This window comes from Meriones unguiculatus, chromosome 17 (assembly GCF_030254825.1).
Source record: "Meriones unguiculatus strain TT.TT164.6M chromosome 17, Bangor_MerUng_6.1, whole genome shotgun sequence".
NCBI classification, from domain to species: Eukaryota; Metazoa; Chordata; class Mammalia; order Rodentia; family Muridae; genus Meriones; species Meriones unguiculatus.
The window spans coordinates 75,685,993-75,703,497 of NC_083364.1; the positions used below are offsets into that span (position 1 = coordinate 75,685,993).

The 17,505-nt window shown below is 35.5% G+C and overlaps 1 protein-coding gene across 24 annotated transcripts in view; it reads right to left on the reverse strand.

The window, feature by feature from the left end:
• The window catches only part of Robo2 (roundabout guidance receptor 2), a 1,624,501-nt gene that overhangs the window by 77,045 nt on the left and 1,529,951 nt on the right, over positions 1-17,505 (reverse strand). For all 24 annotated transcript variants that reach the window (XM_060370640.1, XM_060370647.1, XM_060370638.1 and 21 more), the window contains 6 exons: positions 17,024-17,229; positions 12,268-12,349; positions 11,712-11,874; positions 9,623-9,789; positions 6,976-7,097; positions 500-731 (listed from right to left, as the gene is read on the reverse strand). In XM_060370640.1, coding sequence (XP_060226623.1) covers positions 500-731; positions 6,976-7,097; positions 9,623-9,789; positions 11,712-11,874; positions 12,268-12,349; positions 17,024-17,229 — 972 coding nt within the window. The remainder of the gene's footprint in view (positions 1-499; positions 732-6,975; positions 7,098-9,622; positions 9,790-11,711; positions 11,875-12,267; positions 12,350-17,023; positions 17,230-17,505) is intronic.

Here is a 17,505-nt window from a genome sequence, read left to right on the forward strand (position 1 = left end):
TATCAGGCTTTGCTGTATGGCCACCATTAAAAAGCCTGTTATGTGTACTTTGTCTTTACATAATCTCTTCTGAAGCTAAATGAGCTATGTCCTCGTTAAAATACAGGAATATATTATGATCAGACTCAAATATCTTGAAACAGAAAGTTTAGGAAAAAGATATAAGAAAAAATTACTTATAATTTTTCTTTTTCTTTTTCTTTTCCATTTGGTCTTTGTACTTTGGTCAGATATACATTCTGACTAACACACACACACACACACACACACACAGAGAACATACTAACAAACATGAGTTCCCACCTTTTTAATATACATATATATATATACACACATATATATGTGTGTGTGTGTGTGTATGTGTGTATATTCTAGAATATTAGGAGACAATTACACTCCCTGGATTCACTCTGAGATGAACTTTTTCTGGTCTTCACATTAATATGAGCAAGAAAAAAAAGACTTAAAAATAAAATTTGCATTAGAGATAGTTACTGACCTTCCTCAGTAGTACGGACTGTTTTCGATTCACTGTCCATTCCTTGGAACTCATTAAAATATGGTCTGACTTTAATTTCATAAGACACTCCCTTTTTCAGATTCATCAGGACAGCGCTTCTTTCAGTTGGGACTTTGGCATCTAGATTCTGCCATGAAGCTGAAGCTTGTAGGCCAGAAGTCTGGCGGTACATTACTCTGTAGCCCTGAATAAATTGGGGTTGCCGATCCACCTGCAAAACAGAATAGGGTAAGCAAAAGAAACAGGGAGACATCTTGAGGGGTTTGTCCCTCTCTTCCCTCCTCATGGCCATCAGCATGATGCCAGCACCTTCTCATTCATTCCCCTACCTCTAATAATGTTCTTTAATTGAAAGCACATATTGTCCTTTTAAAGTCTTTGTATGCTCATCTGAAAATATCTCACATGTGCTGGCCACACATGATTGACTGAGGCCCCAGCTTTTCAATGTTTTACATTTGTTTTCCATTCTACTGAACTCGGAGCTGGAGAGCTGGCTAAGCGGCTAAGAGCACTGTCTGCTCTTCCAGAGGGCCTGAGTTCAATTCCCAGCACCCACATGGTGGTGGCTCACAACCATCTATACTGGAATGTGGTGGCCTCTTCTGGCGTGTATGTGACCTGCAGGTAGAGCATTCATATATGTATAAAGTAAATCAATAAATCTTAAAAAAAAAAAAAAACAAGTCCATTTTACTGAACTCAACAACTCCCATTCGCCTGGTGTTATATATTTCATATGTCATTTGTCAGCATCAATTCATTGTTACCTTTTCATTCAGAACAGTGTGGAAGGAGAGCATGAGCCCATAATTACCCAATCAATTGTAAAGTTACAACCACAACAAATAAGCATATGAACAATGGTATGAATGTGAGCCAACAACAACAGCAAAAGGTTCACTCAGGAGGTAAAGCGAAGGATACAAATGCTTATCCCCCTGCATTTGGATATGCCTTAGAATGATTAAAGCTGTGAAGCCCCATCATGTTCTAAAGTATATGAAAGTTTTCACTTCTTAACAATATTTAATTCAAAGTACATTATTTTAGCAGCCTCTCACTCCTTTAATAGTATGATTCTACATGTTTTGACAACCTCCATGTCTCTTCCTATATTAAATAGCAGCTATTTTCTTAAACTAGAAGTCTGAGATTTTGAATTTAATAGACCATTAAGATGTTCTTTTCACTTTATGATGACTGGGTGACAGCTCAGTGGGAAATCTGCTGCCCTTGTAAGCTTGAAAATCTGGACTATAGAATCCATATCAAAACAAAAACAAGAGCCAGGTGTGGTGATGCATGCTGCATTCTTATCATTGGAGAGGTGAGACCATGAGTTTACTAGGCAGCCAGCATAGCCTATTTGGGAAATTCCAGACCACTGACAGATACTGAGGTGTTCTGAGAATTGTACCAGAAGAATATTGATTGCAGCATACACATGCCTACCTATGCTTCCCTTCCTCTCCCTCTCTAACAGCCCCATAGTCACTATAAACTTTGCTTTTTTTTTTCTTTTGAAGAGAAACATTTTAAACATTTTTATTAGTTTTTTGAAAGTGTCACACAATGTGTTTTGATCATATTCACTGCTTCTCCATCTCTTTCTGGATTCTCTGTACTTCCTTTCCTACCCAATACTATGCACTTTCTCTTTTTAAAATCCTTCAAGAGAAATTTGTGATGCCCAAATATTCTTGGATGGATGGTCTTCTTCAGAGTGGTCAACTTATCAATGACTATATATACACTCATTTACGAAACGCCTTCTCTCTTTTCCAGCTCCTAGCAGTTGCCAATAACTCCATGGTTTGGGGTGAGATTGTATGCCCAGTTGCCATTTCTATGCTGGGATTTGTTTTGACTTGGTCTTGCACAAGATTTGTACAAGCTGTCTTGAATGCTGCTTTTTTTAGAGGTTTTATTTATGGTTGCTTCCGTTACAGAGAGAAATGGCTTTTATGGTTTAACAACAATAAAATAAGGAATGTCAAATCATTTTACTGGTTTGCCTTGCTTGATAAATGCATGATTTGAAGGTAAACTACTATAGCTGCTTCTCCAATCAATACCCAAACTACAGCTTAGTATCCACAGGCTGAGAAGCTTGAAGCCAGCCATTTCATAGTCAATGTGAAAAGGTTAGTGAAAAAGAAATGAAATTACCTCATTTCAGGACAGTTGTGCAGAAATAAATAAGGAATATAAGTTTTTACTAGTGCTTAAAAAATTCAATTATCAGCATGCTATAAACAAAAGGGTTTTCTTCTATATATTAACTTTAATCTTTCTTCTTCTGTTGTAGTCTGACATTTTTGAGAGAAAGCAACCAATTCATGAATAATCAATCGTGACAGTATTTTTTATAAAGTTAAAAAAAACACAAAACTTCAATTAATAGAAAATGGAACAAAGGAATGTTTTTCTTTTTAGAAGGCCTCAGCCAGAAGCCTCCTTGAAAACACATGTGTGTCTTGGAAGTAAACCTTTGGCTGATATATCAGTCTCAAAAACTGGAAATTCCTTTTCTAGCTGGCGGATCTTAAGCCACAAAGAATCTCTGGTATTAGAGCCACACTTTAATGAGGCTGTTACAAGAAAAATTAAGGCCAAGTCTAACAAGGATGCCCATGCATGACCTTGCGATGTTCAGCCATGCTACCAATTTGTGTTTGTAACAAAGTGACGTGATTTTGAAAAGCAGAAGTTGCTCTGACAGAAAACTAGGCAAAAAAAGTAAATTAGGCAAAGAACAAAAATTAAATTCATAAGAACCAAAGAGAATTGCATTTCATCAAAACTGCCAGAGTTAAAAAAAAAAAAAACCTTGCTGCGTATTTTAAAACAACATTTAGCTTACATTTTATAAACTTCTCTGAATTCCCTTTAAGTGAATTTATATACTGAAAGAAAGTCATAACTCACAATAATAGCTTGTTAATACTGAAAGAAGCAAGCTGTGTTTTTAAGAAGAACATTAAGCAGCTGTTTGGAGATGAAGGGAGACTGTAAATCAGGGCAAATTGGTTTTATCCATGTTTGGATTTCATTAATTAACTGTTTTAGGTACTTTATGAAGCTAATGTTTACTACACAGCACTGCTTACTCACTCCAGTGAGCGCCACCATCAACCAGTGGATAGTAATAGGCTACTTAATAACAAGAGGTTAACTTAATTTTGTGCAGTTGGGAGGCACTGCTGAAAAGGAAGGGAGGAAGAATGTTCTTATAGGTGAAAGCAAAACCTGAAAGTTGACCTTAAAAACCAAAGAGCATTGAGCGAGGGGAGGCTCAACACCATACACTCTGGATCATATTGACAGGCGATTATTTCCAAGTTCTGTCGTTTGCTTGTTATTATTTTATCAATAAACACATTAGAAGAAGGGTATTCTTTTGGTATTTATTTTAATCAAAGTCTACTCACAAATTCTTGGGGAATAAACACCTAAGTTAAAGCAAAAAAACATTTATGATACATTAATAAAGCATTTGGTTTAAGGACAGAGTAGAAAGTGCGAGTACAGCCATCTTCCTGTTCTGGTGCCTTGTCTGATTTTTACCTTAATCTTTTAACTTTCTGATCTTAGGAATGTTTACTTTCTTTAGATAACATGAGTAAAATGGGGCCAGTAAAATGCAGACAGTGAAGTCATGAATTTAAGTGAATGTGCTCTGTAGTCTGTGGAGATGAGCATTTACAGGACATTATTAAAAAAATGTACTTAAAAAAAAAAAAAACAAAAAGGGGGAACTGTAGAGAGCTGCGGACTGCTATGCCTTAAAGATGGAGCTGGTTTCCCCTTCCACCTTCCCGATGGTGAGTGCTCTCTGTCACGAACAACTCCACATTTGGCTAAGGCCGAGGATCTGGCTTGCTTCCATGTATGTGGACCTATCTGCATTGCCCCCGTGGCACGCCTGGGTTGGCTACCCAGAGGCTATTTAAGCTGTGGGCTGGCTTTCCCCGGGGTCCGAGGATTCTTCAATGTTCCTGAATAAACAGCATTGAAAAAAAACAAACAAACAAAAAAAAAATGTACTTAAAAGGAAGGGATAGGGACCTTTCAAATCAATGTTTATTGAGCTGCCAAAAGCTATGTTCACTAACAAAACTCTATACCTGAACAGGATATCCACAAGAAATTTCTCAGGTGTGCCAGCTCCTAAAAGCCCTGTCTTGTTTTAGTGGGGTTCTGAATGTTGACTTTGAAAAAGCGCTCTCTGCAGGTCAAGTGTCATGGTTCTAAGCAAAGGGTCTCTATTTCTGCCCTTGATCCATGACACCACCACTCTAAAAATAGCTGCTTGGGTTTTTTTTAGTTTTTAGTTTTTTTTTTTTTGAGACAGGGTTTCTCTGTGTACCCTTGGCTATTCTGGACTCACTTTGTAGACCAAGCTGGCCTCGAACTCAGGAGATCCACCTGCTGCTGCCTCCCTGAGTGCTGGGATTAAAGGGGTGTGCCACCACACTCAACTAACACCATCACGTTTTAAAGGCAAGCAATTTTTACTTCCACTGTAGAAAAGTTTTCAGAATCAGTTCCATTTATCACCCTTATATCAGCAACCATTTTTAGCCAAGAGCCACTGTTAGTTATTTGGCATTTGGCATTAACGTTAGTCTTCGGTATACTTTGGAAGGTGCATGTTTTATTTTCTAGTACAAAAGTCATGTACATTTGCTGATTGACTCAGGAAGGTTATTGTGAACCACTTCAGATAGCCTTCATCATAAACAGGAACTAAAATACTCTTTGCCTCACACCCTAGCACACCTGAGAATAAAACACTGCCAGTGCAATTACTTAAGTACAAAACCTGTCTATACTTGTGTTCTTTTATAAAAATGTATAACTTGACTAAATAGTATTTAAATATTATTTAATGGCTCATGTTCTAAGATATGATTCCATACTCCTCAATCTAGATGCATATTAAATTCATCCTATGAGTGATAGTCTTTGGTTGTTGATGTACGTGTTTTGTTGTCTAATACACTTAAAGACCTCTTTGACTAAAATTTGTTTTCTGTGGTATGTTTATCATGTTATGGCATTTGTCACTGTGACACCTTTCCCAGCTGGATTTGGACCCCTGCATACAATGGCCCGCAAGGTCTGGGATTATTTTGCACTGGAAAATTGCCCTTGAACTGGATTCATTCAAAGTAGTTAATATTGAAAAAGAACCCAAACAATTATTTGTATTTTTGTTTTATACTTCAAGAAATTTTACCAAGTAATTGATAAAAATATGTGCTTTTGCTCTTAACCTGATTATAAAAGAGACTTGATATAGAGTGATGGAATTATTTCTCTGTAATGACCTGAATGCCAAGAGGTAAGAACAGTGTAGTTTTAAAACATATTTAGCTACTTCCAACATAATGACTATAGATACATACAGTTAAAGATATCCTAACTAATAATCATATAATTGAAAGTTGGGCTCATCAAGATGTACCACTGCATACACAATAGATTGTTTACAACCTAACACATAGAGAATCTTTGTTGATGAATGGGAGATAACTGGAAAGAACTTGAAAGAAATCAGTCAGTACACCAGGACTATCTTAGCTAGAGTAGATGAACATTTAACAAATATTTAGCAGGTTCAACAAATGTTAAGTGTCAAGTTAACACATTTGGCAAAAGTCCTTGGGAATATTTCAAAGATAAATAAAAATATCCACATTAAAAATTATCAAAAAGTAGTTTTGGAAACATTATTCAAGGAAATGAAACACTGCACAATAAGATTACCTTTACCAGGTAAAGGTACACAAATAGATTATGGGCTGTCCATAAAACAAAATATTATTTATGACTACCTCACATGGAAAACTTAGATGTAATAGATTTTATATAGGTAAGGAATAGATTTATATATGCAAGGAATAAAGTGGTGATATGTATTGTGACATAAGTGAAAATCAAAAAACATTGTGCTGAGTGAATGAAGCCAGAAACAAAAAACTTCTGTGATTCCCTAAACGGCAACATCCCAGCATTGACAAATCTATAGCAACATGGTATCTATTGGGCAAAGTGTGATAAAGATGGGTTTGGGAGGTAGTAGTCACTATTGGGCTCAGGGTTTCATTTGGGGGTGACCTTACTATTCTAAAATTGGATTTTGGTGTCCTCAGAACGTTCATAGTGCTAAAATTATTAACTTTTACTCTGTAACTTTGGCATGTTAGTTGCATCTCAGTAAAGCTTGAAAGTCAGTGCAGGGAAAGCCATATTTCTAATAAAACTTACTTATTATTACTTATTATTCTTTTTGGAGTTTTATCTTTTGAACATTTTACTTTATTTTTCTTGATTACTCCTTGATTTGTAATGGTGAGTGGTTTACATTTAGTTTTGCATTATTTGCCTTTAAAAAAATTCCAAATAAATTTTGCACATAAGGCCTAATATAATCTATGTTAACTTACCGTCCATGTGACTTGAACAGTTGTTGGGGTCAGAACAACTGGAGTGTGGAGACGAACAATGACATCACCTAATTCTTTCTGGACTTGTCTGTGGTCCACTCCTTGGGCTGGAGGGCTGATATCTGCAGTTAGAGGAGAAAACAGCTTCTAGTTTCAAAATTTGTTATTAAATTCCCAGGCATCTAGCATAATCCAGTTCAGAACTAGTTGACAGATGTATTGAAATACATCATGACAAAAAATCAATTGGTCACATAAATAAAAACACATTATGCCTATAGAAATGAGTGGGTGCAGTATATATGTATTCTATGATTGTAAGACACAATTTATTATATTTACCTTCATCAAAAATCTCCATTCTCCACAGTCAGTGTAATTCTTCATCCCTGCATAGATGGACTGTTTAAAAAGATCACTAACTTCTGAGTTAGACTATATCCTGGGTCATAATCCTTCTCTGGAAAGATTATTCTATATAGATGATTAGACGCTGAAGGACTTTCCAAGTTCTAAACTAAAATTCAAGATTACAGGGTCTTATTTTCAATAAAAGTTACATATATGGCAACAGAGCTTGTTTTCCCATACATTTCACTATAAGGGAAACTTTCCCTAAAATTATTTGATTTAAAGAAAGATGTCTAATTCTAAATGATTTATTTCCTCAGTTTGTCACACAACAGTCTATCAAAAGTGTGAGGTCTGTATATCATCTGTACTGTAACGTAAGTTCAGTGTACTAACTAACGACACAATAAGATTTCCTTCATTTCCACTTTTTTATCTTTAGCATCAACAACAAACTATGAATTGATTTACAACATTATGCTCCTTTATCTGAATACTATTAACCTTTGCTGATGTATGGTCTACTGTAATATTTACCTACAACTATTTGGGAGGCTAAATGAAATAAATATTTTTTAAAGTAAGTGGTCATTAAAGGCTTTGAAAACTCAGATCTCAAAAGCCAATGTGTTCTTTCAAAAGAAAGAAGTGCTTTGCAGATGACCAAACAGCAGAAAGTGTGGCATCAAAAATGAATCTGCTGTTCAGACACAAGCATGTTTTTGTTTGTTTGTTTGTTTGTTTTTTTAATTAAGTATCTGTTAGAAAATGCAGGTCTTCAGCTATATGAATTTTCTTAGTTGGAACAAAATGAATCTCTCTCTCTCTCTCAAACACACACAAAAACATGGATCTCTGTTAGCCTTTTCACTGAGAGTTATATTCTGTGTCAAGGCTTAGTGAGTGTCACAGTTATTGAAGATCGCGAAGACCAGTTATTGAAGACCAGACTAATCACACCAGCAGCCCTCCCAAACTTGTTTGTTGTTTCTCTACCTTAAACTGCAGCTGCACACAGAACAAAAACCGCTATCCACACAGGTACACCTCATATATAGTCTAAAACTTCTTGACTTGAAAAAAAAAAAAAAAGTACATGTCTTCCATTTCACTTTCAATCATTTAATTTACTCATTCAATCCAGACACATTAAAAGCGGTTGCATAGGGATGAGGTAAAATGTAACGACTTTCAGGTCTTCAAAGTCTTTGTTGTGCCTTTTCTCTCTCTGGAGACAGGTTCTTTACCTACATACCCTTCATCATCATGGAAAATTAAGCACACTATGGAGGAGAGAACAAAAGCGAAGTACCATCCCCTCCTCCCTCAACTGTCATCATGTCAGCCGTGGCACCATCACGTGCTGACTTTATTTGACTTCCTTTCCTGCACCCTTCTCCGTGATAATGGCATGCTAGTCACTACCTCTGAACTACATTGTAATTATAATAATATTTTATGGCTGCATGGTGCTTTTCATAGCATAAAAATACTACTTTGCATTATATCTTGTTCAAAGGCTCTTATAAATAAGAAATAATAACTCTTTCTCAAGAGCCCTGCGGGGAGTAGGTTGTAACAAACAATGAAGTCCCCATTTTCTATTGTACTACTCCTATTACTAGTAGGGAAGGAAAGGATAATATAGCATCCTGCATTAAACCCTCACTTGAGTGGCTTCTCAGTAGCAAAAGATAGGTTGCAAAAGTGTGGGGGTGAGAATAGAAAATTTCTGCTTTGAAATTAATCATTTTAACATTCTAGGAGATGGTGGTTTATAAGTCAGAAGAATCACTTATGCCAAGAGGAAAGGTTTATTTATTCTTTTCTGAAATAAATATCTCCTTGATATAACTGATTAGAATATACATACATGTGTATTTATTAAATGTTCTTATTAAATGTTGGCACTGTACCACATCAGTGCTGGGAGAGCCGCTTTCCTGGGGAAAAAGTGGAAACAGGAAAAAGAAGCTGACAGTCCTATCTAGGCATCTACTTTTCAAGGATTTACTTCCTTTTTCTATTGTGTGATAGAAAAGGGAAAACTTTTTTATTCATTTGGGGTCTCTTACTAACTACATATATACCTAACTGTTTGTTTTACCTATAAAAACCCAGAGAGCTCAGAAGGAGAGTTCATAGAAACGTGTTCTGAAAACATTTTCTTCCATGGACAAAACCCCAAGATCATGTACAATCAGCATATGCGCATTCGCTTTGCTCATGCGATGTCCTTGTTTTAAGTTGACACACCTTCTTAAAGCCAATCACTTTCCCCAGCTACTGAACCTACCTTGTGTGCGTACAGGATCCGACATAGGGCTTGGGTCGCTGAGACCTTGGGGGTTGATTGCTCTGACCATGAATAAGTAGATTGTGTTGGGTCTCAGCCCTCTCACTGTGTAGAGAGTTGTCTTAACGTGGTTTGCCACTGTCTGCCAGCTATTGCTCACGGATTGGCTGAAATAGGAACAGGAACTAATTTAAAGAACGTTCATAATACAATAGCAAATGGAGTTGAGTGTCAATGACAAAGGTTAATGGCTGAAAATTAAACAGACGCACACACACACACACAACACTTGAAGTGTTCAGCCCAATAATGAAACATTTGGATGAGTTCATTTTATTCAACAACAAAGCCGAGCCCACCTAACAGAGTGCCATGCACAACAAAATTAAGCCCAGGAGATGTGACAGCCCTTTGCTAAATGCACAGCAGCCCACTAAATGAATACCTGTAAAAGGAACAGAGGCCAAAATCACAACATCAAGTTTATACAATAAATATGGTCCTCATAAATGCATATGTATATACCTTGCAAAGAATTAACCTGCAGAAAGAATAAATGGGCTACAGAGTAATTTATGCCAATATATTTTCCTGTAACAAGGTGTGTTTTCTTTTGCATCAATTCCACATGCAATTTTATAATAGATCCTTCTAAAACTACATATCTGTAAAAGAAGAAAGGAAGCATGTAATGAATATTTTCCCTTCGTTACATTTTTAATAAAAACTTATATTACACAGTATTGTGATATCTCATCTCTAAATGATGAAGTATCTCAGATCCCAGGTATGGTCCCTTCTATAACTAGCTACATATGGATGCCGTTTTAGACAACTGTATTTAAAGTCAAATGCAACTTTACTAAAAATAATTTTTAAAAGAGGATTTTTAGGACTATATTTTTAGCATAAAAATCCATCCTTACTTATCAAACATAAAATTATGAAATTGTTATTTTAAAATTTGAAAATACCTATCTATCATTAACTTAAATGTGGAGTAGAAAACTTAACATAAAGAGTGATCATTTGTCCTGATGTTGATAAAACACAGTGGCTGATTTCTAAGTGTGCAACATCAAAGAAAAGCACAGTGAAACTGAATGTAAAACTACAACATATACCTTTTCCATTTGTACTTTATCCTTTTTGGATCAAGCAATGTAATAATATTCAATGATTTATTATCTATACCTCAGTACTCATGACAAATATTTCATTTACCACGCTGAAATAACTCTTGCTTTCATAACTAAAAGCACATGGAATTGATTTCTCAACTTTGGCTTTCAATTGTCTTTCAGGAATATCCAATAAATTTAGTCAAGAATATAGTATCAATATATTCTAAATATTTTTCATTTGTTTTCTAATTATTAGAAATAAATATTCCAAAACACAGTGTGCCAATATACACTGAATCATTTCAATAAGTGTATATGTCTAGCAATGGTGTGTTGTGTCTAGGTCTTATGTGCCAATGTGATACATATAAACATAGAATTTTACTCAGCTATGAAGAAAAACAGAATAAAATCATGAATTCACCAGAAAATGGACTGATCTGGAAAGTATACTAATAAACAAGTTGAATCAAACTGAGGAAAAAAAATACCTGTGTGTTCTCCCTCAAATATGGAGACAATCCTCATATATATATATATATATATATATATATATATATATATATATATACACACACACACACATATATATATGTACTGTTGTTAAAACATTAGAAAGTGTGTGAGAGAATGCAAAAGTAGGTGATGTGAAAGTATTGAGTATAGGAAAAAGGAAATGTATTATTGTATGTATTGACAATGGTTAGGTTAAAAAAGATGGAGCAATTGTGTTACAAAATACTTCTTTATAGAGATAGGAATAGACAATAAATCTTGTTTGTAATCTTGTTACTGATACATGAAAGTTTTATGTCTAATTCTGAATAGTCTTACATAAGAAGGAATTCTTAAAGCATATGGATTTGTTGTTGACAAAAGGCCTCATGGTTGCTCAGGTGAGATTGGAGGATCCAGTAACTAAGGCAATAATCCAGTGGAGAAATGAAACAGGGAATGCCCCATACCTGAAAGCCTCAATGATATATGCACTTGCTGGGAGAACTCCAGGTGTCCCTGGCTGCCAGGATAAGGTAACGCTGTTCTTAGTAACATCAGTGACCTGTGGTTTGGATGGTGGCCCCGGCAGGTCATTTATATCATAACTTTTACTGATTGTTGCTCCAGATTCTGTAAATGACAGATAGAAAAAAAAATTCTTACCTGATTTTGTAAGCAGACAATATTGCTTGAAAGAAGAAAACACTAAAGAAACTGACTTGACAGTGTGCAATTCATCTTCATAAATCAGGTGGTTGTAAAGTATTAGGTTTTCCTACATGCTAATAAATGTCATCTTCCCTTTCAGGCCTAATCAGGATAATCACTTGCATTACAGAAGAAATCAAGCAACAAGGTCATGAGGTACAAATGCATGAGGTTCTCCCAGATCCCATGCTATGTGCCAACTATTGTGTGAATTAAAAATCGACAGTGAATGTGGCTTAGATTTAGATCCAAAGCATGTAAAATCTTGATAAGCATCACATTATTATTTGAATATGACTCTCAATAGGAACTCACCTGTTACATCCAGCACTGCACTCCAAGAAGTTTCCCCACTTGAACTTGTAGCCACACAAGTGTAAGTACCAGTATCAGAAATCTAGCACACATAGAAGGAGAGAATTCAATTATGATTAACTTGAAATCACTCAGGAATTACTGCCAATTGTGTGTGAGGGAGAGACAGAAAAAGAGATTTAAGCAACCATTTGTTATAACATTGATTAAAAGTTTTTCAAAATTATATTTCTGCAACTAAATGTTATTTGTCTGATAAGCGTTATTTATTTATTTTGCTGTCTCCATGGTAATATTTACTTTTAACGCTCTTTCCTTGTGGGATTCCATTGTGTTGTTTTCAGATTGGAACAAGCCAACTTAGAATTCATGTAGATTCTACATGAATGCAATCTTTCACAAAGGCAATGCTGGCTTTTCTGTTTCAAAGAAACTGCATTTCAATAGCTAAAAGTATCTAGGACTACTAAGTAGATAATGAGACAGCATACCTCTGAGAAGCCAAATCTGTTTTAAAAGAATATTCTTTGTCATTTGATAATTGCATTCTCTACTTATAAGTAAATGGTTTCAGTGCAGCACTTAATAATAAAGTGGTATCATCTCAAAACAAAACAAAAACTGAATTAAAAACTGAATTAAAAAAACAAAACCAAAATAACAAAAAAAAAACCATGCCTATAGAGCTTTGCCATTTTGAAATAAACACAATCAGAACAGAGCCAAAAATATAGATTATTTTTCAAAAGCACATTTAAAAAATATCTCAATTTATTGACCATTTAAAATGTCTTTGTTGCTGATTTAAGAACAGCCAAGAACTTTTGGAATAGTTGAAAATATGAACAAATGTTGTCTTTTACAAATGTAAAACTGAAAAAAAAATCTTGAAAAATAAAAGGCTACTTATCAATAAAACATAAAACTAAATGGTCCTCATAGTGTTCGGGTTCTAGAGGCTTGCAGTACCAAATATGTAGGTCCATTAGGTTGGTGGGTTAGGGTAAATAGATGGAAGTCAATGCCAAAGAAAAAGTTCAAGGCAACCAAAAGATACAGAATTTAGATTCCATGATAAGCATGAGTTTCTTCATGAAATGTGGGAGATTTTGGAATATTTCAAAATTAATCCATGACTCCATGTTATAACTGATTCTCAGATAAATCATTAGTCCATGAAATTACTGTCATGCTACCATTTCTATTGATTTTAAATATCACTATGTATTCAATTTAAGTTTGAAGTTGCTCTAGCATGTTACTTTTTCCCATACTATTTCTGTACAATTTTATATCTTACAAGGATGATAGGAGTAGCCATTGTGGAATAAGCCATCCTTTGAAATGTGGCTGCGACTGCATTATAGTCATTAGGAATCTTTGCATTTAAGAAGCATCACTCACAAGCTAAATATAATGAGCTGAGTTTGGATTTTAATGGGATGTTCATTTGAATATGGGCTGTGAATGTGTAAAAGAATTTGCATTTTATTATAGCTGCAGAACTAAAATGTAGCACTTGTTATTCTGTGTAAAAAGGAAGAGTATGTAGGTAATGTGTCTTAACTGCATCCCCTTGTCATTGTGTGGAGATATGAGTCTGACATTAGCTGTGGTAGGTAGGTTTTAATGAGTATTGGAATATTCAACTTCTCAAAAGATACAGATTCAGATACCAATTAGCTGGACCAGGAGAACTTAGCATCTATCATGTTATTTTGTTCTCTTGCCTCATGCATTGAGAAAAGAAATGATGAGACACAAAGGATTCTGACCTGTGGAAAACCTCTTGACTACACCAGTGAAGTGGTAAAGCCTGTTGTAATCCTCCTTTAACTGCAGCCATTGTACAGGAAAAGAACAATGTGCTCAATTTGGAACCGATCAAAAGCCCAAATAGCTTGTGAGCCTCACTTTTGTGCTGCCATGATCACCATCACCATGCTATCTTTTGTGTGCTTTAACTTTAGATAAGACATATTCTGATCAAGAGTGCTTCACTTTCTTTCTCTCCTTATCCTTTCATCCTTGACCAATTTCTTTAAAAGGAAATGTATAGGTTAGCACACTCTTTCAACCCCTTTTCTCCTTGGATAGTTAGCTACAAACAAGCCTCTTGGGGATGGCATCTGAAAGATGCTACTCAAAGACCTGTGCAAGGAGTCAAAGCTTGTTTGACATCATCAAGCATCTACCTTTAATTACTTCTCTCTTGCACTCTTAGGGATCTTGACTGTCCATGCACACACATCCTTTAATGCAACAATACAGCAAAAAAGCATTAACCTTCCTGGCCCAAGTCAGCCTTTATCTCAGAAAGAGGTTAAAATGCTTATGGAAGGAGAGCTAGGATGAATTTTTAAATAACTTTCATTTTGTTCAAAGAAAGTTAGCCAATTCATGACAAATTTCAAAAACATACTTTAAAAAGTTCATATTAATTTATTTTCCTTTGACAGAACTTGACAGTTTTTCTCACCTAGAATAATAGTTAATTTGTTATTGTTAAAGTTAAGATTATTTATAAGTGTATTAAAGCTTATCTATGATATTCTTTTTTTCAAACATATTATGCACTGATAAATTACCATATAGATGTGTAATTGTAGATATATCCCATCCTAAGGGAAGAAACATCTTTATTTGAAAATCAATGTGCAGCAAAACATTTCTCCTTTACCCCGGCTTCTGAACATGAAAATTTAAGATTCAGTAATCTATTTATTTATTTATTTATTTATTTATTTATTTATTTATTTCATATATATTTGTATGAAGGCTCTTGTTGGGAGGTCATCTGAAGCTTGCAAGCATCAGTTCTCTCCTCTCCTTGTGTATGTGTTTCTTAGCAACTGAACTCAGGCTATCAGGCCTGGAGGCAGGTGTTCTCACCCACGGAGTCACTCATTTGCTGGCTGTGTCATATGGTTTCTTTATTTACTTTTCTTCTTCCTGCTTTCCAGTTTCTGCCCAAGTGCTAAACTGTACTAATTGTTCTTCCACTGTATAATTATCAATATTTTTATATAGTATCACACTAGTTACCTGGTGATGGGAGACAGAATTGAGGTAACTAGTGTGCTGGCAATGGACTGGGAACCCTCATAATACAGCTCTCAGGTTCTCACTTTGTATGTAATGCTTCATCTCACTAACATGGAGATGAGACCTTTAGACCTATTATCTGGTCAATAGCATACCTGAAGGTTACATCATGTCTGAGGTTTAGTACCATGAGACTGAAATGCTCATGTTCATTGGCAGCTTCCATGCTGACTCTGAAGATATCAGCACTCATAGTAGGAAGACCCAGATAGCAAGACCCTAGAGGACACTACCACCAGCCAACTCTCAGAAGAATGTGGGTAGCAATCAGTGCATCCGAAGCAACACAAAGCAATCAACAGTCCATCTTCCCACAGTATTTTGGCACGCCTCTACCACTAACTGACAATCACAGCATTGCAACAACTGTAGCAGAAATTTTAGCTAACTCATGATGTGCTTTTAATTCTAATTTTAACAGACCATGTGAGAAAAAAAACTGTGTGTTGCTTCAAATCACTCTTATTGCTAAAATGGTTGTTAAATATTAGTAGAAAATTAATACAATATTCAGAATCACTGACTTCTTGTGGTCGCCTTTGATGTAGATCAGATTTATCTCACAATGAGGGAGTTGTTCTTTCTTTTTTTAAATTAAATTTGTATTTTTTAATATTAATTACAGTTCATTTACTTTGTATCCCAGCTGTAGCCCCCTCTCTCATCCCCTCCCAATCCCACCCTCCCTCCCTCCTCTCCTCCCTGCCCCTCTCTAAGTCCTGATGAGAACTAGTAAGCTAGCTTCAGATGGAAAGGGAGGAGGACCTCCCTATCAGCCGTTCTTTCTTAAGTACATTCAGTTAGTACACTAGTGCCTCATACTTGTCTAAAAGTATAAATGAAAAATTTGTAGCAACCCAAATCTCTGAGCTTTACTAACTATCCAAACATGCCTCATAGGAACAGAAGTTGATTCTTTTATTCTTGTCCAAGCCAGTTTACCCATATAACCTCACAATCTTCCTTGATAGAATAAAATTAGAAGCATTTCCTATTCTCAAATGCGATTAGTTGCCTGAAATATGTATAAACTTCTCTCCAATATTTCTAGCTCCTGTATTGAAGAGGGAGCTGAGTCAGTAAGTTCTTGTCTTTCAGGTATGAATACCTGCCCTGAATTCCCAAAAACTTAAATCTATGTAGAAACGGTACCGTGTATCTGTAATCTCAGTATGAAGAGGATGGAGAAAAGTAGTCACCTGCTTGTGGACCAGTGAGACCTCCCTCCTAAAGAAAGTCCCAAAAGAAACTGTGTCCTTTCTACATCGTGGGAGGGTTATGAAAAAGACAACCAGGTTGTTATCTGACTTCTACATGCACAAACACCTTCACACACATGAATACATATTCACATTCAAACATACTTATAAAACAAAATTCTGAAGTATTGTATACGAATTTTAACTTCACTGATGACAGTCTTGGGGATGCCCAAGTTGAAAGATTCTAGGTACAGTGTGAAATTGTGAATTACCAAAGGACAACAGTCTGTCCTATAATTCCAAGTAGTCATTGTTGAACCAAGAAATAGTATGGTCTTTCATAAAATGTACAGCAATTGTGCTAAAATACCACATTTTTTCTATATACCGTACACATTTTCCTTACAGCACTACTGTTGATAGGATCAGCAAGCCCAAATAATACATACCCGTAAATTCTTAATCTGCAGCGTTCCTTGGTCTTGGATTGTAGCTCTTGGATCTCTACCCAGAAAAGTAAAGCCTTCTTTCAGCCAGCTAATCACAGGAAGAGGCTCTCCAGTGGCTTTACATTTCAGTAACGCTGTACCATCCACTGCAAGCGTTTGGTTTATTGGTCCTTGCAGGATTATGGGTGGAGGTCTATCTGTCAAAACTAAAAAGTAAAAGCATATGCAGGAAATTTAGACTTCCACGACATTCAGTAGTCTTGATGTATTGACACTGAAAAATAAAACTAAACACCCAAAACCCTTTACTATAACTTATAGCTTACTTTGCCTTTTAAATTTCTATAAATTCTCCAACGATATACTTTAAACATACATCTACGTATACTGTGCAAGACGATACTATTGTTTTATTTTATTGTGCATTCATTTTAATTAAAACGATTTAGAGATAAATTTTGATATTTAAGAAAGGTTGAATT